Source organism: Hydra vulgaris, chromosome 03, assembly GCF_038396675.1.
Source record: "Hydra vulgaris chromosome 03, alternate assembly HydraT2T_AEP".
Classification (NCBI taxonomy): domain Eukaryota; kingdom Metazoa; phylum Cnidaria; class Hydrozoa; order Anthoathecata; family Hydridae; genus Hydra; species Hydra vulgaris.
In genome coordinates this window covers 63465403-63488270 of record NC_088922.1, presented here as the reverse complement: position 1 = coordinate 63488270, position 22868 = coordinate 63465403, and the positions used below count along the sequence as shown (strand labels likewise).

The 22868-nt window shown below is 27.4% G+C and overlaps 1 protein-coding gene across 2 annotated transcripts; it reads right to left on the bottom strand.

The window, feature by feature from the left end:
• Window positions 1–289: 289 nt before the first annotated feature.
• LOC100201096 (uncharacterized) lies at window positions 290–22738 on the bottom strand. Of its 2 annotated transcripts, none has more exons than XM_065793966.1 (4): window positions 22273–22738; window positions 12093–13207; window positions 934–1147; window positions 290–799 (listed from the first exon to the last, which is right to left on the bottom strand). In XM_065793966.1, the coding sequence occupies exons 1-4, from the start codon at window positions 22505–22507 to the stop codon at window positions 783–785; spliced, it is 1581 nt and encodes a 526-aa protein (XP_065650038.1). In that variant the 5' UTR covers window positions 22508–22738; the 3' UTR covers window positions 290–782. The 2 variants fall into 2 exon arrangements, with proteins under 2 accessions (XP_065650038.1, XP_065650039.1); XM_065793967.1 differs by having other exon boundaries at window positions 934–1144; window positions 22273–22735.
• Between the last annotated feature and the right edge of the window lie 130 nt (window positions 22739–22868).

Here is a 22868-nt window from a genome sequence, read left to right as displayed (position 1 = left end):
AAATATATTTTATACCAAAATTCGCTCACAAGTATTAAATCTTATCATAAACGTTTTCAACATGTTAAAAGTAAAGGTTACAAAAGGGCGTGCAAACATATCAAAACTATTAATGTTTTTGTTATTTTTAGGTGCTTTTTTTTATGGCTACCAAGCAACTATCATTTTTGATCTAAAAATATACTTTTTAAAATCAAAATTCGCTCACAAGAAATGTTAAACCTTATCATAATCGTTTACGCATTACACAATTCTCTTAATTGTCACATTGAAACTTAGAAAACTTCAATCAAGTTAGGGCGTCGCCCTTAATCAGTTTATTAGAAATAATACAATTTAAAAAACTTCAGAAACTATTTTTAATACATAAATCTCAAACAATTTCTGGCTAGCCACTATTTAGTGTATATAAAAGATAAGATAATCAGTTCTCGAAGTGAAAAAGTAACGGGATAGTTTGCAGTAATTTCAAAATACGATCCCGTTGATTCATTTTTACATTAAAAGAGTTATAAAAAGGTGGCAGAATGGTTTATACTTTATAAAAAGTTGGCGGGATACCATCCCACCTCACTTCGAGCACTGGAATTTAAAAAAACATTTTTACTGAGAGAATTAAGTAATTATAGAATTATTATAAATTATAATTGGTATCTAATTTACAAACAACAAACAATTGCTTTACAGTATGTAAAAAAGTGGCTGATCTTTATTTACAAGTAATGGATTAAGAAAAAAAGAAAAATCTACTTTATTATACGAAGAAAAATTATGGATCAACTTCATCTGCTTTGACTAGCTGAAAGAAAATATAAAAATATAAATCTTATAATATTGAAATAATAATTTTAATATAATTCAACCTAAAAAAATTTACTTTTTTGTTATTGCTTTGAAAAGTAAGTTAAGAATACTATAACTAAAATATTATACTTTGCCTTTGTCTTGATTCTTCAACAGTCATTGCCATAAAACAACCTGAACATAAACCATTAAATTCAGGACTTCCGAAAAATTCACAATTAATTTTCAGACACTTCATATTTAGATATTTATTTGATTGGCTCTCACATTTATGACACTTGCCAGTAGGTAATACAGTTAACAAAGCACAACCGAGAGTGGAACAAGGAACCGCATCATTCTGCTAAAGAAAATATTTTAATGTAACTAGACGATAACAATCAACGACATAAACTTATTAATTTTAAGCTTGGTTTCCAATAGTTGTAGAAATACTGTACAACAGTTGTGCGTTTTTGCTGTACAACAATTATTGCCGAAATTGATTTGATTCTATTTCCGCAACTTTTGCTTTACAACATAAATTTTGTTGTACAACCGACGTTAAGTCGTACAACTTACGCTAGAAAATTTTTTATTAAAAAACTTTATTGTTGTAAAACTGCTGTAAGACACTTTAACAACTATTGAAAACCAAGCATTAAATATTAAACAGTAATAGATTATTCTGTGCACATAATAGATCATTTTAGGTATTTATAAACGACGTACGTTGGTGTAAAATTGTTTTTTCTAGTTTATATCAAAATATCTACAAAATGCCTAGGAAAAATAATCGGAGGACGGAATTACTAGCGTTATGATCCAAGTAAGGTTGAGAATGCTCTTCGAGATATTGGAATGTCAGTTGGATCTGCCAGCAAGAAACGTTCAGTGCCGCATACAACTCTTCAAGACAAGTTGCATGGCCGACATAATAAAACAGTTGGATATCCTACTGCTCTGAACGCTACTGAAGAGAAAATTATTGTCGAGGCGTTGGTTGAACTGACAAAATGGTCCTATCAGTTGACAAAGTTTGATATCCGGCTCATAATTCAAGGTTATTTGAATAAAGGTCGTACTATAATCGAATTTGCCGACATGCCTGGTGATGATTTTACGAACAGTTTTATGTTAAGTAACAATCTCACACAACGTTTAGATACAAACATAAGCCGTTCCAGAGCAGCAGATTCTCCTGAAATGGTTACAGAATTTTTTGAAAACGCCGGGGAGAAGCTAGAAAACATGCCACCGGAAAAGATTTTTAATTTTGACGAAACCAACTTGACCGACGATCCTGGTGCTAAGAAAGTTGTAGTTTTAAAAGGGATAAAGCGAGTCGAACGTGTTATGGAACATTCAAAAGTAGCAATAACTCTTATGTTTTGTATTTCTGCTTCTGGTGACATCCTCCTTCCTTTTGTGGTCTATAAAGCAGAAAACCTCTAAGGAAATTGGTGCAATGGTGGACCAGCAGGTTCCAGATATGATGTAACAAAAAATATGGCGAAACCACAATTTAAAGGTAGGAGAATCGAACCACCCAGTGGTTCGATTCTCCTACCTTTAAATTGTGGTTTCGCCATATTTTCCTTCCCATGCAGAAAACATTCCTGGAGAAAAAGTTGTAATTGCAGATAATCTTGCTTATCATTTTACATTTACTATTGTATCACTGTGCAGAGAAAACAACATCTATTTTACCACTATTCCCCCAAATTCAACTCACCTGATGCAGCCATTAGACGTTGCCTTTTTTCAAACCACTTAAAAGTTACTGGCGAAGCATTTTAGAAACATGAAGAAAAGAAAGTCGTGTTAGGGGAACAATTCCAAAACAACATTTTCCTATTCTGCTCACAAAGCTCTACTCAAAATTGCATGCAACTGGAAGGATATCTCAAAATCGGGATTCAGAAAAACTGGTCTGTATCCATTTGATCCAGACCAGGTTCTTTGAGTTATTCCAGGAGGTTCTTATCAACAAGATGCTGAAAATATCGGTCGAAACCTTGATGCTACAATAATCGACATGTTAAAGGAACAGAGGTCAAACAGAGCAAAATAAACAATCCAGAGGGAAGATAATTAATCCCGGCAGTGCAATTTTGCCTGAAATACAACAACCTGGTCCATCTAGACAGCTGGTATATGACAAAAATACGTGCGGAATGTGTAAATGTGAATATAATGATTATCGAGGTCCAGATTGGATACAATGTGTTTCATGCCGCCAGTGGATACGCAGGGTTTGTAACAGTTCTTCTGAGGAGCCGCAGTATATTTGTGATCGGTGTTTAGAGGACTAAGCTTGAATACTGTTTTCTGGAACATTATGTAATTGCAATACGTTATTGTAAATGTTGTTTTATGTTCACTGATTATTATTAGAAATGTTTTAAATCCAGAGCCTTTTATTTAATACACATAAGACTGTTTGTCAAACTTAAAATTTTGTAAATTAATTTCACCTTTTATGATTGCAACAGAATCGACGTAAATTAAGGAAATTTCCTACCCTTTTATTATTTTTTGATATCTCTACAGTGTCATAAATACTGAATTATAATTTAAAACATGCTGAAGTTGCACAAGAGCTGTCCAACTTCATAATAAATTAATATTTCGGCACATGACGAAGTTGCCCCTAAGTTAGGGCAACTTCGTCACTCTTCATAATGATATTTTAACTACTTTATTATTCAAATGGGAAATTAAAAAATAAGTGGAGCGTTATGGGGCATGCTGCATTGTAACAAAACTAACAGGCTCATTTTCATTTTCCATTCTGAAATCATTACAAAGAAAAAAATAAGTTCCAAAATTGACGAAGTTGCCCCGAATTACGGTACATAGACGCATAAATACAAATCTACATGAATACCTACATACATACAGTGACATATCTACATATCTACATAAATACATCTACATACATACAGTGACGACTTGTCTGTTGGGGCCATTTGTACCCAGCCCCACCTACATTTGTTTAAAGTATAGTATTTGTTTATGTAAATATTACTTAAATCATTCGTCATAACTATTTGTACAGAGTATTAACTTAAAAAACTTAAACTTAAAATCATTTATTTTTTTTCAAATGAAAAAAAAGTTCTGCAGAGCTTACTTGAACCAACCCTGAGGAGAATATTTTACAGAACTATAACGCTTAGTTATTGCTATAAATAAGTAACTCTAAGAATTATTAATTTCAACACACGCTGTTCTGCAACATATTAAATTCTTGATTCATAAGTTATGAAGAATTTTTTGCTGGAAAAACTTAAAACATTATGTCACTGGAAAAACTTAAAACCTTATGTCGCTGGAAACTCTTAAAACATTGTTACTGGAAAAAATTAAAACATGTTGCTGGAAAAACTTAAAACATTATGATGACGGAAAAACTTAAAACGTTATGTTGGTGAAAAAACTTCAAATGTGTTGCTGGAAAAACTTAAAACATTAAGTTCAGTTAATAATGTACATTAGTAGTAGGATTTTTAAATAGTATTTAAGTATAAGATATATTTTAAATAAAAATAAGGTTATAAATACAAAATTTAATTGTTGCTAAGCTGTTGTTAGTATTGTTTTCTAAAATCTTGAGGTAACCAATAACATTATTGTGCTTTTTAAAAATATTTTTTTTAAAAAGCACGTTTCATTTTCTTAACAATTTATTTTCCTAATTACTAGAACCTGAGAACTTTATAAATCATAATTACTAGAACCTGAGAACTTTATAAATCATAAGGATTTATAGATAAAGAATTATCTATCTTAAAGAACATACATAGTTAATAACTAACTAAATATTTTCTTTAGTAAAAAAGATATAAAAATAGATCTCTCAGCTAGTATTAATTAGGAATATAAAAAAAGGAAAATATTATTAAAAGGCAAAATATTATTAGAAGTAATCCAGGGTTTGTAGCCAATTGTTTATATAAAGTTCTCTGACTTTTCACTGACTTTTTTTTAAAATCAGATGAATTTCCCTTACCATTTTTAACATAAGCAATATTTTATAAAATATTTAAAATTACTATCTACTATAATGGAAATGCTAAAATTGCTATGCATGACAAAACTTATAAAACTTATTTTTTATAAGATAAATATTAATAGTTAAGTTGAATGTATGGATCTTATTATACATGTTAGTATTGATCTTATTATTTAGATTTACTATGAATGAACACAAAGAAAAACAGGTTTCAGAAAAACATAGGCTTCAGATGATCTTCAAGAAAAACTACAAGTTGTGTTCATAAAACATTTTAAAATTATCTTTCACACAAAAATTAACTGAAATATTTATTAAATATAAAGTTGTAAACAATATATTTCAACATCTTATGCATTAGTTGGTCTATAACAGAGACTACTTTGGGTTAGTCATTTGTTATCACTATTTGTAGCTGTACTTTCGTTATCACTATTTTTAGCTGTGCCTTATCATATAGTTATCACTATATGTAGCTGTACTTTTTCTAATCCAACAATATTTTCAGATAAAAATAGCACAGTATAACAAAACTAGCTTAGAAACATTAAAAAAATATTTTGAGCATCAATAGCCAGACAAACCTATTAAATTGCGCATGATCTAGTTCTTTTAATTAAATACATCATCAACTGAAAATGCAGAAGTTTAAACAGATGTTGCTTAAACAAGCTGCAACAGGGCCTAGAAACAGAAAGCTTTTTGAGTGTTGTCAGGCAAAGATAGTACAGCTTTTCATGTGCCCGGGAAGAGCTTTGTGGACTGGTATTGGTGCACATGATAAAACACAAAATCTACAAAAATCTACAAAATCTATACTTTGATGTCAACTTGACAATGAATCATGAACAGTCAGTGGGCTTTCTTGTGATCTTGATACTTTGATTGAGTTTTATGGTGTGGGGAATCCATTGCTGATTTGACCACTGTATAGTTTTTACCAACTTGTTCTGCAAGAGTTGCAAATTCCTGATAAAACGACGGGATCAGTAAAGTTAACCTCTTGTTTGAGCAGGGCCTTGATTCTCTGCTACATCAACATTCTACAAATACTTAAACATATTCCAATTACTTGATTTAGATTAATTCTAGCTTAATAATAAAAACTCATCAAAATTTACTTCTACTTTAAAATGATTAAATATGTAAGCTTTTAAACTTCTTCTAAAATAGTAATCAAATGTTTTTATCGACCAATCAAACAATTAGTATTGTAGTAAAATTTTAATATATTGGGCTTTTTTAATTTTTAAACTGATTCATTTTTGCAAACATTACACCAAAAAAAATTATTTAAAGAAATTTTGAGTAATCGCAAGTTTTGAGTGGCTTTCCATTTTGCCAAACTTTGTCATCAGGAACACCAAGTGAGGAATGTCTAAAATTCTGCTTTGTTTGTTGTGGAAATTTTGTTTTCCCAAAGCAGGGAGCTATTTAAATCTTGGAAACTCATTGATTTTGAAGAACTTTAAAATAATTATAGGTACTACTAAGTATATATCAAAAATACTTAATTTAAAGTCACAATACAGTAAGAATTAAAGTCTTAATACAATCAAAATTTGTTGTAATCAGAATTGAAAAACTTGGTTGTCCTTATTTCTGTATCTTTATGACTTTATTAAGCAAAAAATAGTATTACAGGCAAAAAATTATCAAAGGATGAAAGAATTAAGCAATATTTCATCAAAAACAGTAAAAATGGTTCCTCTACCTATTTTGCTTTCAAACCAGGTAAATCAGCCTAATGAAAAGATAATTGCTCTATTCCTTTTTCTACTGAAAGTTCTTTGAATGCTGTGTCTTCATATTGTTATAAAAGTAGCGATGTGCTTTGTAACAATGGAAATAACAGTACTAAAAATGGTGTAAAAAATTTTGCTTCTTAGTAGGTATAATTCAGCCTCAAATAGAAACAAAACATTTTGAACAAAAGACCCCAAATATCATTCTATTTTAACAAAAACATGTAAAAACAATGAAAAATTACAGCTATATCATTAAATAGAAAAAAGTATTTAACATCCTTTTTATTTAACCAATTTTTTACGTTAAAAATGTTGCAGAGACAATCTAACTTCAAACTACATTTTTTTCTCTCAGACAGTGTAACCAGATTTTAATTTTTATGCCAATGAACCCTGAGTCTATTTTACTGCTTATTTTGTCATTTTTTTAGTCCTCATTTTGAGGGTTAGGGCCTAAATTGGCAAACTACATCTAGGAAAAGTAGAATAACACTTAAAACTTTTTTTGTTTACCTAAAAAATCTACATAGTTTCAATATTGTGTAACTAAAAATATTTAATTTTATTTACCATCATCTTTCTTTTAAATTCACCATTGTGAATTTAACTGAAATAGAAAACTTATTTAGTTTGTATGATACCAAAGGTATTAAGCAATAAACCATTATTTCTTCTTTGTTTTGGTTTAGCATTTTACTCTTGACTCCGACTTGTTTCTTTCTCACCAGCCAACACTGCACACACACAAACATATATACATGCATTCATATATCTATGCATGTATAAGATGCATGCATACATACATACGTACATATGTACATATATATATATATATATATATATATATATATATATATATATATATATATATATATATATATATATATATATATATATATATATTAGGGTGGTGCTAAAAACAACTTTTTTGAAAATGTCTGGTGACACCCCCTAAAAGTGTTCTATATAATAAAAGAATATTGGATTTGAAAAACTTTTGAATAAAAAATATTTTTAGGGGCGGCACAAAGCCCTTGAAAATCGAACAGGTCCCTGACCTTGAAAATCAAACAGGTCCCCAATATTATCAAAAAAAAAATGTTTCAAAAGTATGCCACGTCGGGTCTCAAAAGAAGCGAAGTTATATAAAAATTTTAAAAATAATCATTATTTTATAAAAAAACATCCCCCAAAAAGAATTATAATCAAAAAATCTTCCCTATTTTTTGTTCCTGGTCAAGCCTATATACATATATATAGGCATGACCAGGAAGGCATGCAATTTCATGTCATAACATGACCACGCAAACACTATTTCATTTTGAAAACTTGACCAAGACTGTTAATGTTTTGAAAACTTGTTTACATTTTAAAAATGTACTGAAAAAATTATCTTAACTATGAAGAAACTTTAAAAAAACTTATTGAGAAAGAAGCAAATAAATCTTTATAAAAAAAATAACTAAAAATAAAATTAAATAAAACTAAAATTAAAACTAAAACTTAACTAAAATAAATAATAAACTATAACAATAAGATTATCTAAATTACATTTGGAATAAATAGCTTTGAATCCTTTATCTTTACTAATGTTTTTACAATATAATATTATGAGAAGCCCTTTTTAAATAAAGCAACAACTTACATCTAACGATTGTTTAATAAATGCGCACATTTGATAGTTGAAAAAAAAGATTCTTAACAATTCTTCGCAGTAACGTAAACAAAAGAAAAAATGATTAAATCGTTTATTTAAAAAAGTGAATTTTTATTTATTTATTTAAAGACATTTATTATAAAAAAAAAAGTACTTATATAAATATATAAAAAAAAATATATATATATATACTATTCATAAATATTTTTATAAAAAATCATTAGCAGTGATTTGTTACTTTGTTTAAATGCATTTCGATAATATAAAAACATAAGTAAAGATCAAAATTACCCAATTCAAATATCAGCACCTGCTACCCCTATTTTCAAAAATTCTGGAGAGCCAACTGACTAATCTAACTACTGTCCCATTAGTTTTCTTACTATCATCGGCAAAGTTTTTAAGTCTTTATTAACAAACACTTCATCTATTATCTCGAATCTAATAACATACCTTCTAATCATCAATATGGATTTCGATCTTTTAGTTCTACTGCCAGTTTGTTAATGATAATAATAGATAGCTTTTATCATGCATTAGATAGATGTGGATTAGGGCTATTACTCTCAACATTTCTAAAGCTTTTGATAAAGTTTGTCATGCTGGTCTTCTCCATAAGCTCTTTTTTTATGTAACATCTTTAACATAATTGAATCCTTCCTTACCAATTTTACTATAAAAGTTGTCCTTGCTGGATAGTACTCTTCTTCATTTCTTTTAACTTCAGGGGTTCTTTATAGTTCTATTACTGGTCCTATACTTGTTGAACATTAGCGATATCCCAAAAATGATCACATCTAAGGTGGCATTGTTCGCTGATGATAATACCATTTTTTACTTGTTTTGATAAGAAGCCAATACCCTCTGATTGGAGGAGGCATTTGAGCTCTAAAAGGATCTCCTTCTGCAACAGCATGGGGCATTTAGTGGCTGGTGAACTTTAGCTCAGTAAAACTCAATTTTTTCAGCTAATGGATATCGCAATAATCTAGATCTTCCTATATTTATGAATAGTAACATACTGGGTGAGTCATCTACCCTTCATCTTCTAGGATTAACTCTTACTTCTTGTGTTACTCATCAATCAATTAATACTCATCCATTTACAGCGACTGTGTTTTAAGTGCTCCAAAAATTCTTTTTTGTCTAGTTGTTTTCCTCGATCATCAATTCTTTGGGATTCTCTCCCTTCATTGTGTAACCTTGATTCATAAAATTTTCAATCTTTCAAGTTGACTGTTAGTCGTTATCTTAATTTATAAACTTCCTCTTTTCTCTTTCAGTAACTTCCAACTCTAATAGTGGTTGCTTGCAGCCTTGTTGGAAGTAAAAATCATTAAATATATATATATATATATATATATATATATATATATATATATATATATATATATATATATATATATATATATATATATATATATATATATATATATATATATACACACACACACACACAAACACACATTTTATATATATATATATACACAAATATATATATATATAAATATATATAAATATAAATATATATATAAATATATATATTTATATAAATATATATATATATATATATATATATATATATATATATATATATATATATATATATATATATATATATATATATATATATATATATATATATATATATATATATATATATATATATATATATATATATATATATATAGGTCCAATAGCACCCCTTATACAGTGAAACTTCCAATGGGTTTAAAATTCCTAAAATTTAATGAACTTTGTTTTATTTTTTTTATTTTGAAGTAATAGGACAATATCAATAAAAAATCCCAATATTGTGATGAACAATAGCAATAAATATTCCCAATATCGCAAAAACACAGTAAAAAATATATTCCTGGCTAACACCCTGTGTGTGTGTGTGTGCATATATATATATATATATATATATATATATATATATATATATATATATATATATATATATATATATATATATATATATATATAATTTAAAAGATTAGTAACAACCCTACTTTGATTTCAAATTCACATCATTTCTAGAAGCCTTATTTAAGAATAATCTTTTGTGGAAACCTGATAAAGCCTCACTTAGGAAACTACTTTTAACAAAGGAAAAAATGTGTTCAATAAAAGAAACTTAAAATAGCTATCTATGTTCTTGATGGAGGCGCTTTACTGCATAGTGTGTTCTAGGTCAAAGGAACAAGAACACAAATAGTCTAATACAATAATTATTGCATATGTAACCTATATTTGGTACAGCTATGGAAAAATTTTTATTGTATTCGATGGGTACAAGTCCACAACAACAATCAAATTTAATGAACTCATGAAACAATAACATCAAATGGATCTTCAAAAATATCATTAAGGCAGAAAACAAAAGTTTATACTCCAAAAAATCACTTTTTGGCTAACATGCATAAAAAGGAGCAATTATTACTTTTACTTGCAGCAAACCTTACCAACAATGGTTTGTGGATGTGAAGCAGATACTGAAACGAAAATTGTTGAATGGCTTTTGAGATAGCAAAAGATTCTCTAACAATCGTTGTTACTGATGATACAGATGTGTCTATATTGATTCTGTACCACTGGGATAAGAAGTTATGCAATACCTTTTTTCTTTAGGATTATGACAAAAAATGTTAGAGCATTAAAAAATACCAGTTGAAGTTGCAGAAGCAAAATCACTTACTTTTTATTTATGCATGGGGTATATGTGATTTCACTTGCGTAAATTTCACTGACATAAATCTTCAGTTAAAGTGTTGAAAGAATTATACAATGGGCATCAAGAGACTTTATTTTACAAATTGAAATTTGACAGACATCAAGAGACTTCATTATTCAAATTAACATTTATTTAATTATTCTTTAACTTTGTGAAGATAATGTAAATACATTTACTGATTTATGCAAACACTTTACTGTTATTATTTTATTACTGTTAAGTTTACTGTTAATATTTGATAGAGCAAATTTAGAAATTCTTTCTACATAGTTTATTGTAAAATGTTATTTTTGTGAGCTTGAGTAGTAAAACAATTGAAAAAACCTCTCAATTCTGTTAAAAAAAATCAAGATGAATAAAAATGCGTTTTGCATTTAATATTCTTTTATTTAATTACATATTTAATATTTATTTGATCATTAAGAGTTCAACCTTTTTATATTTTAATGCAACAATATTTTTTGAGGAAGTGGATGTACTTACTATTTTGTACTCGGTACATATTGGAGGGTTTTTTACAAGCTATATAAAAAAAACTTTTTTTATCATTTTTTTTTTAAATTTAGTAAGCAAAGCTTCCAAGATATTTTTTTATGAGATTTATCAAATCATTTTCAAACAAAACATTTTTTTTACTTACAGAGGACATTTTGCAAGCTTGATGCCATAGTTAAACAAACAAGCTTTTCAACTTATTTTATTTAATAATCTTCAGTCTTTTTCTTATAGAATGGGAACATTTTTAATAGAGAAGTTAAAGCTTATAATGTCTACTTTATTAGTGCTTAACAAAATGGAGTGTTTATACTGATTGTTATTTTGTATTGATTAGTAAAAGATTTAGGTTAATCACGCCAATAATAGGCATAATTTCTAAACAACAATGTGTAAAAACTTATTATTGATAATTTTTCATACATTAACAGAACATATTTATTTGGCATTGAATAGTTTGGTGTAACAGAACATATTTAATTGGCATTACATAGTTTGGTCTAACAAAACATATTTATTTGGCACTAAATAGTTTGGTGTAATGTAAATAAATAATAAGCATTATATTAAGTAACTTTAAATAAACAACTTTTTTTTTAAATGATTACTAATAATTATATAATAATTTTAACAAAAAACAAAAAAGAAACCAACCTTTTTTTCTGGTAAGCGATCTTGATACATAGGGTCTGCATAGTTGCGGGGTTGATAGTTGTGCTCTTGATAATTACAATCTTGATAGTTGTAACCTTGATGATTGGGTTCAAACTGGGTTCTTAGATTGTTATGATTCTCTTGATAAAAAGGTTTTTGCATACAATAATCAAGGTTATGATTTTTAGACTTTATTTCAGATTTAGCTGCTTGTTCTTGTAAACTCTTGTAACATGTATTGCATAGACAACCTTGATATAACTTTGAAACTAATTCCTTTTTTTCACAATTTATGCAATTCGAGTATTGGCTGTAAATTTCGTTACAGTTGGAACAAATACCTTTAGAAACTGCAATTCTAACATTACATTTCTTGCAAATTTCATTAGGGAAAGATGCATTTAGATCATAATGAGATTTTCTAAAACTTTGATTTAGTGTCGGATTTTGGAGAGGCAAATCAGAAAACCTAGCATTATTATATAGATTATATCTATTTTTTTCTTCATTGTTATATACTTGTAACTTTTCCTGAAATTCATCAAACATATGATTTGGACGTGCTGAAGGTAAAGGAGGTAAAAAATCAACTGTTGAATTAAAATCTTCATAGTCAGTTTTCTTAACACTAGCATTTCTAGCTGGTTGCATATAACCTGTAACACTAAGATTTCTAGCTTGATGCATATAACCTGCGAAATTGTCATTATATCTATTTTTGTCTCCATTACTATATACTCGTGACCTTTCCTGATATTCATCAAACACATTATTTGGAGATGCGAATGGTACAGGAGGTAAAAATTCAACTGTTGAATTAAAATCTTCATAGTCAGTTTTCTTAACACTAGCATTTCTAGCTGGTTGCATATAACCTGTAAAATTGTCATTAAGACTACTCTTATTGATAAAAGCTTCAGATTTTGCGAGATTTTGCTCATTATACTTCTGCATTGGATCACTGGAAGGCAATGGTGGCAAAAAATCAAGATTAGAAATAAAGTCTTCAGAATTTTTATTTTTTCTGTTAAAAAATTCATCCTTCGTTTGAGACATCAATACAGAAGAATCTTTAAAACTTTCTTTTTTCATTTGATAACATTGTAAGCACATGCCTAGGAATGCAATTATAATATGATTCAACAGCATCAATCATGTAACATTTATTAATTCTTTAAAACAATTCTAATAAAGAAAATATTTTTCAAATAGGAAAGATGATACAAAAGTTAAAAAAGTTATGAAGTTCAAGAACCATTAATAAATAAGAACCATTTGTAAACAATTTATAAATATTCATAAATACATAAATACATACATATATACATACATCTATACATACATACATACATATATACATAAATACATACATACATACATACATACATACATACATACATACATACATACATACATAAATACATATTTGAATATATTTTATTCAAACATGTAATAAAAGTTTGAGAAAAAACTAAATAAACATTAAAAAACAAAATAATAACAATTAACTAGACAGAAAATAAAGTTAAAAAAAAAACTTAATAAACTAAAACTCTAAAATAATAAAAATAAAACTTAACTAAAATATAACTCAATAAGAAAAAAATTTTGAACTACGCTTGTGGTTTGCCTTTGGAATAAGTAACTTTAAAACTTTGACCTTTTTCCATGATTTAATATTACACAAAATTTTTTTAAAATAAAGTAACAAATTACTTTTGATCAATGTTTATTATTAGATCAAAATGTTTACTTAAATTATCAAAGAACAGAATATATAAAACTTGTTTATTTAAAAAGTGTCTTTTAATGATAAATAAATTTGATATTTCAAAATAACTTCTAATTGTTATTTTGAAATATCAAATTTAAAACCCTTAAGTTTTAAATAAATTATTTCTAATGATCATTTATATTATAACACAATTTATATATTTTATCAAAGAGTGTTTTATATAATTTTTCTAAAAAATTTCCAACAAAATACACGCTAGGTAAATAACACATTAAATAAATAACAATAAATCCTTTTTTAAACTCATATTATGCTTTATTGACAACATTGTTTAATAAACAAAGTTTTTTCTTGATGAAAAAACATTTCTGAAAAATTAGTAAAAAAACTTTTATTTAATAAGCACTTCTTTGTAGTAATATAACAAAAGAAAAAAAATGATCAAACCTTTGTGTTTATAACTGCGTATGAAATAAATAACTTTGACAATTTCTAAATTATTTATAGTACTTTAAGTGCTTTCGTCTAATTTTATTTTTTTAATTTTAGTTCTTTTAGTTTATTTTTTATTATTTTTTAAATACTTTTTTAAATGTCTTTTCTTTTTTTAGTAGATTTCTTTTTTTTCCCCCTTTAGTTTAGCTTTCAGTGCATTTTAAAAAACCTTTTTTCTTTTTTAAGCTTTCATTTTTCAGTCTTTAGTATTTCATCTTGTTTCTCTGCGCAGCGGCCTTGTTCGTCAAGGTTCGTGTTTCGGAGTTATAGAGTTGAGAAAGGGTTATAACCACTATTAAGTAGCCTCCTCATCTGTAGTGGCTTTATCGGCCTTGAGGAGGTGAATAACAAAAAAAAAAAAAAAATCTGAAAAAGGATTAAAATGTTAAAACATGCAAACAGCTGTGATAAAGTTGTTAAAAAAAATTATTTTATGCTTGAACTAAAAAAGCAAGCAACTGCACTTATATATATTAAGCCTTGGAATTAGGAAAAATGAGGTAGGCAATAATTTGCTGACCCCAATCTTTTAGAGGTCAACAGCAGGGCAGCGAAAAAGTTTGATACAAAGGTCTTACCATAAAACATAGAAACAAGGTTGGCAATTTTTTGCTGACCTCAAACACTTTAAGGTCGGCAGTTAGGTCAATCCTAATTCTGAGGGTTGATATATATATATATATATATATATATATATATATATATATATATATATATATATATATATATATATATATATATATATTTTGTCAATTATTTTTACTTTTGTTGTAACAAATATATACTACTACTACTACTACTACTACTACTACTACTACTACTACTACTACTACTACTACTACTACTACTACTACTACTACTATATATTATAAGCATTAAAACATCATATACAGTATAATACTATTTACTTTCTTTTTTTACGTGATATTTAGCTCATATTGTGAGAGCCATTATCAAACTAATGAAAACATTAAAAAAACCTTTTAAAAAAAATTATAATAAATGTAACATTGATATCATTGCAATGTCAGATATTCAACATTTTTTAATTTTAAAAAAAGTGGTTTCCAATGGTGAGTCGTCATGAAATTGTCATTGTCATGATTTAAATCCTTTTCTTTAGATTTTGAACATTGTATTTCATTGCCTCACAAATTTTTCTTGTGTAATAGCAGAGAGCGTTTTAGAGTTCTCCCAGTTTACTCTATCATTACAATGGTGAGAATGATCTACTATTCCAGATGTATCTCAGTTGGCTTTTGTAACATTATTTTTATGTTCTTGAATTCGTGCAAAAATCTTTTTTCTTGTTTCACCAATATAACATGCACCACATGTGCAATCAAGTTGGTACATTCCTGAATGACTATTCGGAGACAGTTTAGACTTGTTACGTCAAAGTATATTTATTAAAGGATTACCAAAACAGAAGATTGTTTTAACGCCAACTTTACAAAATTTACTTCTGAGAACAAGGCATAATTTTGGGACCCATGATAAAATAACTAGATTTTTAATATCAACTTTTTGAGAATAAGATGGATTTGTGGAGTATTTATAATTTTTAGCAATATTCAAATATTGTTTATAGGAATGTCCATTTTCAGTAAAAATCTTAATAAGAAAATTAATTTCATCTTGAATGTATTTTCTAAACAAATTTTGTATGCTCTAGCTAAAAAACCTTTAAAAATACCAACTGCAATACTCGGTGAAATAGATGATTTTGGTTTTATAAATACGCTTGTAATTGCATCTTTACAGTGTCAGGGGCTATTCTCAGGGTGTAAAATAGCCCTGTGGGGTCCCATCAAACACAGTACTTCCAAATGCTCATAAAATCAAAATTCCCAATTTAAAGTTAAAAAAATTCCATTCTCAAAATAAATTTGCCAAATTTATGTTTAATAATAATTCTAAAAATTATTGAAAATTAATTATTACTAAATACTAATAGAAAAATGGCATAAAAATTCTATTTTATTAAATGTGTGAAACTTGAAATAAAACTGCTGTTATTGGTATAACTATGCAATTGTATAACTGAGAAAATGTATCTTGAAAAATTGGAATTTTCTTAGCGATTTTAGGGATTTTCTCTGCAACTTGCTTGTAAAATTCACTTCTCAATGTTGGCAAATTATTTGGGTTGCCTTCTGACATCAGCTAATATTGAATAAAAAAATTAGCAAGAAATAAAATGCAATCTAAAAAATTAACAAATTTATTTGATTCAAAAAAGTTTATTCAAAATATTGAGAGGCCGTTTATATTAGGGTAAGTTCTTAGTTATTGTTTTTTGTTTAATCTTTTTTTACTTATTGGGATCAACTATAATCTTTTTTTACTTATTTACTATCATTTCTCTACTAATATTCTTAAAAAGCCACCTCTGAAATATATGTTAAATACAAAAAAAATTTAATGATTATTACAAACTGGTACTACAAATTTATTTAACAACTTGAAATTCATTAAATTTATTTAATGACTCGGTGTAGTTAAGGGGATTTATAGATTATTCGAATTCTTTTATTTTAAGATTTCAAAAATCGCCCAATACATTTAAAAGAAGTTCAAAACGTTTAAGATGTCCTTTTTTACATCCTGTGCCCACTGGGTTGGAATTAGCATGATTTTGTCAGCGTATTATATCCAAAAATGTTATAATTTTTTTGCTTCAAGTTTTTAAAATGTTTTAAGAAACTTTTCTCTTTTTTTGTATAATTTTCAAAACTTATCTATTACTCCTTTTGTGAATCTAAAGAACACCATTTTTGAGTCTTTAGATCAATTCTGCTCAATAGCCTTAACTTAACTTTAATGAAAAAGTGCCTTTAATTACTATAGATCCTAGTTCAAGAAAGAGTTTACAATTACAAAAAGTTGCCAATAAATGATCAGGACAGATCATATTATTTAACTATAATGTTCATTTCACCTAAACAACGTATTTATTTAAAATCTTATATTATTTAGAGAAGAAATCGTGATTTTAGGAAAAAAAATTAAAAAAAAAAAAAACCTTCTGTTTTTTTTTTTTAAAATACAAACATTCTTATTTTGTGTATAAACTGCATAAATTTAATTTTTTTCGGTCATAATAACATTTTATGAAAATGAATGAAATAAATATTTGTGGTTGCTTTTGTTGAGACTTTGTAATTGTAACTTTACTTGACTTTACTTTGCAATTTATTTATAAAGATAATTAATATTAATTATTAAATGAGAAACTCACAATAAATGTAAAATATGAATCTTCAGAGCTTGTGTTTACTATTTTCAAAACCTTTTCTTTTTTTCTATTTTAAAAAAAATTTTTTTTGATGATAAAATTTATTACATTACAAAGGAAATTCCCAATTTCGTCAAAACGCTGTATCAAATTCATTCCTGGTTAACACCCTGATTCTAGACCATTTTCAACAGCAACAATCATATTTGGGCGCCGCCCAAATTAAAATTTGAGGACTTCTTTTTTTTAAATGTTTTTTACGGTGAATAGTTTTTTCACGAAAAAAACGTTGATTTTCTGCTAAATTTCTCCGGGACAGGGGGGGGGGAGTGATTATTTGGAATAGAAATATCTAAAAAATTTAATTGGTATTGAGCATCTTTGTATTCGCATGTATATTGGATAGATTTATCTTGTGAATTTAAAAGTATGTATATATAAAAGTATGTATGTATGTTTAACTGTAATGCTGAATGGTTTTTAATAGCTACAAGACACAGTAATTCTGCTTGCAATATTGTTGTAATTGCAATGGTAGCACAGTTAAACAAACAACTGCACAAGCCAGTTTAAAAAGGACAGTGACCGGACAGACTTTAGATGCAGATGAGATGTTAGAATTTTGTGAAACCAATATAAAAACATTTAATTTATGATTAACAAAACAGAAATAATGAAGTTTGATCATTACAATCAAGGTTTATTAAGTATGTTAATTTAGCAAATCATGTAGTATTTGCAAAATTAACATACTAGTAATTACGCCTACATTTTGAATTCAAATAGTAATGGTCTATGTGCACTATAATTTGTTATATAGACAATAACTATTCAAATACAAAACGCAAGCATTTAATAAACATATTTACTAGAGATGTAACAAATAATGATTTTACTGAATAACAAATATTTGGCTAGGCGCTCAGCCAAATATTCTGACTCTTTTCATTTGATAACATTGTAAGCACATGCATAGGAATGCAATTATTATATGATTTAACAGCATCATAGTGACCGGGGTTGATATTCAACCGGGGCCGGGTTTGATAAAATATAGCTGGGGTCGGGGCTGGGTTTGTGACCGAGGTTGCATAAACATTTAAACATCCTTAAGTGTATTTTTTATATTCAAAATTCATGTTATATTTTGTATATATATGCATATATAAACATCAGTATGATTAACACAATTATCATAATCATCATTATTATCATGATGATGATGATGATTTTCATCATGATCATGATCATGATCATTATTATCATCATCATCATCATTAAGATCATCATCATCATCATTATTATAATCATCATCATGATCATGAACATCATCATCTAAAGCATAAAATAGGAAGGCTAAAGCCTGATAACGATGATCATGATCATCATCATGATTTAATTTTTTGTCTTGCTAGAGTCACACCACACATCCATTTGAACATCTTCTCTTTCAGCAAATACTAATCCATACAAATACTAAAGTTTATATAACAACAAAAGGATATTTTATGCCAGCATCTAAATAAATAGCAAACATATATCTTTATATCCATAACATGTATGCATAAAATGTATCTTGGAAGCTTTTAATCCTTCTGGAATAAAAGTTTGGAAGGTTTTATTCCTTCTCTTCAATTTGAAGTCAAGCCTTATTCTACTCCATATTTTTCACCATCTCGAGCAGTTGCTTTATTAAACATTAATCATTTTTTTCATCTTTTTTACAAAAACATCTCTCCTAAGAACAAATGTTCTTTTATTATTCCAAGAAGCCAATGTAAAAAGGTCCTGTCTGATGTTAAGCTTTGTTATTCTCAGTTTACTAAATCTAGTATCTTATCTCAGATGTTAGGTTCTAGAGACCTTAGGTTAGTCTTCAAAAGTCTTATTATCTAAAGTAAGTCTAACATTTAATCTCTAATTCATGGGTCTGATTATTTTACTTCTATCCCAGATTAAAGTAAAGTTATTTGCAAAGAAACCTTACTCTATTTGACTCTTGAATATAATGACCATACTCTTCCTGACCGTTAAACAAATTAACTGATTGTTAAACATCCAAATCACTCTGGCTTGCAATACTAAAATTGATTTTCAATTAAACACTTCTACAGTTTGTGTTCCAGACAAGATTTCCATCATTGTCTTAAAAAAGTGTTCTCCAGAACTCTATTCAATTTTTGCTAAATTTTTAAAAAGTGCTAAATAAGTGGTACCAATTTTTCAAAACTCTTGAAAACACTTCGACTGCTCCAACCGTCCTGCAACTGGTCTCTGTCCAACTGGTCTCTAATGGTCTTCGCTCTGTTATTAGTTTCTCTATATAAAAGTTTTGAGGTTATTAAATTATTTCTTTCTAACTGCAGTATTGAATTTATTCTTAAAGGCCTACACTCTTCTTTATTTCAAGTAACTTTAAGGGTACCACAAGGTTCTAGCTTTGCGCCTGTATTGCTTCTTATCTACAATATTGATCTTTATGAAAAATTTATTTTATCTAAAGTTGCTCTATTTGCCGACAACTCAACTTTATACTTTTGTCCTTGGAGGTGTGTGTACCTTGCAGGCATGTTATTTGTGCTGCCATCTTGAGTGATGAATTCAAACTGAAATTTTAGTTGCATGTATTGACTATTAAAGGCTCATAATAAGTTGTTTTACTTATTATGAGCCTTTATTTTTATTGCAACACATTTGTTGTTGCAATAAAAATAAAAGTTTGTTTCTGTTACTAAAATAATAAAAAAGTAACTTTTTTATGGCATATTTTATTTTTCTATAACTACATGTACAAACTTTATTTTAAAACTAATTATCAAAATTTGTAAAGCATAATTTCAGCTGCATTTATGTATGGTTGAAACTGCTTCACTCCTAACCTATAAACATATGGCAGCGATTTTGTAAAAGCTGTGGTAGCGGTGTACCTTGGAGGTAGCTAATGTTGTGTACCTTGTTGCTAATTGTTGAGCTAAAAGTTGAGGTAGCTAATGTTTGTACCTTGGTGGTAACACCAAGGTACAAACTTGCATGATTTTGTAAATACTATTATGAGTAATATTTGTTATGAAAAATTTTTTTAATGTAAAATGTTGTTATAGTTTATGATTTTTTTTTGCTTATTAAGAATTTCTTTAGTATAATATGATGTGTATTTCTTTGTTAAATTGTAATTATTTTTCGCAAATTGTTATTTTCTCTTAGATAATTTTCTTGAATTATTAAAGAGATTATAAAACTGTGTATGAGTTAAACAAATCAGACATGGTCTTTCAGTTGTCACATCTCTTTATGACACGAGGTTTAGCACAACAGCTGGAAAAACTATCAAATGATAGTTTTTCCAGCTATAGCATTAACTTTGATTACCTGAATGTAAAGTAAATATACTAAGTCAAAGTGAAAGACTTAAAATTACTAAACTTTAATGTAGACATTTGTTATTACTCCTATCTTAATAAACACTATTATTTATGTAAGTTTTTAATGCTTTTAAGTTTAATTTAGTTTAAATTTATAATCATATATAGCTATATAAATTAACATATAGTTTATAATAATCTAATTAGTTTAATTTATATAATCTTAAATATTAGCTATTATCCTATAAGTAAACATTATATAAAATTTTTACTATTTTGAGTACTTAATCTGTTAAAACAATAATACCTCTGAGGTACAACATACATACCTCCAAGGTACACCACCAGTGATATACCTTGACTTTAGCGTAAGCTTTTTTTTTTAAAATAAAAAAAGGGATGAAAAAATATTTCTGGATGTTTAATAAAAAAGCCTTGAGTAATAAATATCATCAAGTTAAAGAAAATATATTGTTACAGAACATATTGTATTTTTAATTTATTTTTAAGGTAAAAAAAAAAAAAAATTATTCCTGGCCTTAGTTCATTCGCATTTGGAATATTCAGTTTGTCTATCTATCTAGAAACCATCTAGGCAATTAAATATAAACTAGTGTCCAACAGTCTTGAACAAGTAGCAGTAAATGCAGTCAGTATAACCAATTCAAAAATATGAACTATTTAATCACAAAATTTTATTTAACTATTATGTTTGTTTGTAACAACTGTTACAGTTTCTAACTCTGCATAGTTTAGACTCATAAATCTTGAATGAGTGCACCATTTTATTATATTATTTATAATTAAGAATAAATGTAAAACTGAATGCTAGCTAAGTGTTGCACAAATACATGAAACAACATATGTTGCAACATTAAAGACACCTGTTCATCTCTGAAGTCCTAGCCAACTTGGATAACCATTTCAAAAAAAAATTTATTTTCAAATAACTGTTTTTATCTTACGGCAGGTTTTTACATGTTGTAATGCACTGTGACATACTTTGACAAATTTTAAATATTTAGAAAATTCTAAAAAATATTGAAGAACTGTGAAAGCTTGATTTTAAATACAATAAAAATATCTTTTTTTTCATGTTTCTTTATGTTTTGTTTTTTTTATTGCTTGTCTTTAAAATAATTCAAAATTTTTTTTAAGGATTCTTTTCAACAGATTTTTTTTACAAAATTTTGATACAATATCGTAACAAGTTGAGCATTATAGGCACTACAATATTAAAAATTAATATTTAATTTAAATAGATGTTGATTTTATTTCATTTTTAATAACTAGAGTACTCATTTTACTTTGATTTTTAAATTAGTAGTAAATTATTATGATTTTTTTTACCTAAATCATTTTCATCTGCCGTGTTTTGACAACTTGACAAACAACATTTCTTGGTTTTCATATGAGCATCACAAAGAGTATGATGTTTAGAGCTTACATTAGATTCACATCCAGCAAAACAACAAAAAACTTTTGTGCGATCAAAATCTAACTCATCATTTTTATTCAAGTTTCTTAATTCAATCGTGTTCCGATCAATTGCACCACATAATAATTCATTATTTTCTTGAAACATTGTTCTTCTCGTTATTTAAGCAAGTTCGTTGTAATAGGATTTTAAAGCAGAATCAATATTTTGTAGATTATATATCTTCATAAAAAATCATAATAACAAATTTGCTTTATTTGCGCATCAACTCATAAGTTTTGCTAAGAATAGCGAAATTAATTGTATTTTAAGGTGGAAAAGTTTGAGGATTTTCCCTCTATACCTCATAATCTTTATGCTTGGTTTTGCTAAAGCGGTGCATATTAAAATCGGCTCGGACCTTTATAGATCCGTTCTACAAACCGATGGCATTTACGATTTGGATCTTGAGAGGTAGATTTACAATTAGGTGGGATAAAAAAGTTTTTAATTAGATCCCGGAAGGCAC

Excerpts from the sequence above, each read along its gene's own strand:
- LOC100201096 (XM_065793966.1), bottom strand. The coding sequence starts at position 22,507 with ATGTTTCAAGAAAATAATGAATTATTATGTGGTGCAATTGATCGGAAC. Across the intron at positions 13,208-22,272 it reads GGCAGATGAAAATGATTTAG|GCATGTGCTTACAATGTTAT; the intron begins GTAAAAAAAATC and ends TTGCATTCCTAG. Across the intron at positions 1,148-12,092 it reads ATCGCTTACCAGAAAAAAAG|CAGAATGATGCGGTTCCTTG; the intron begins GTTGGTTTCTTT and ends TATTTTCTTTAG.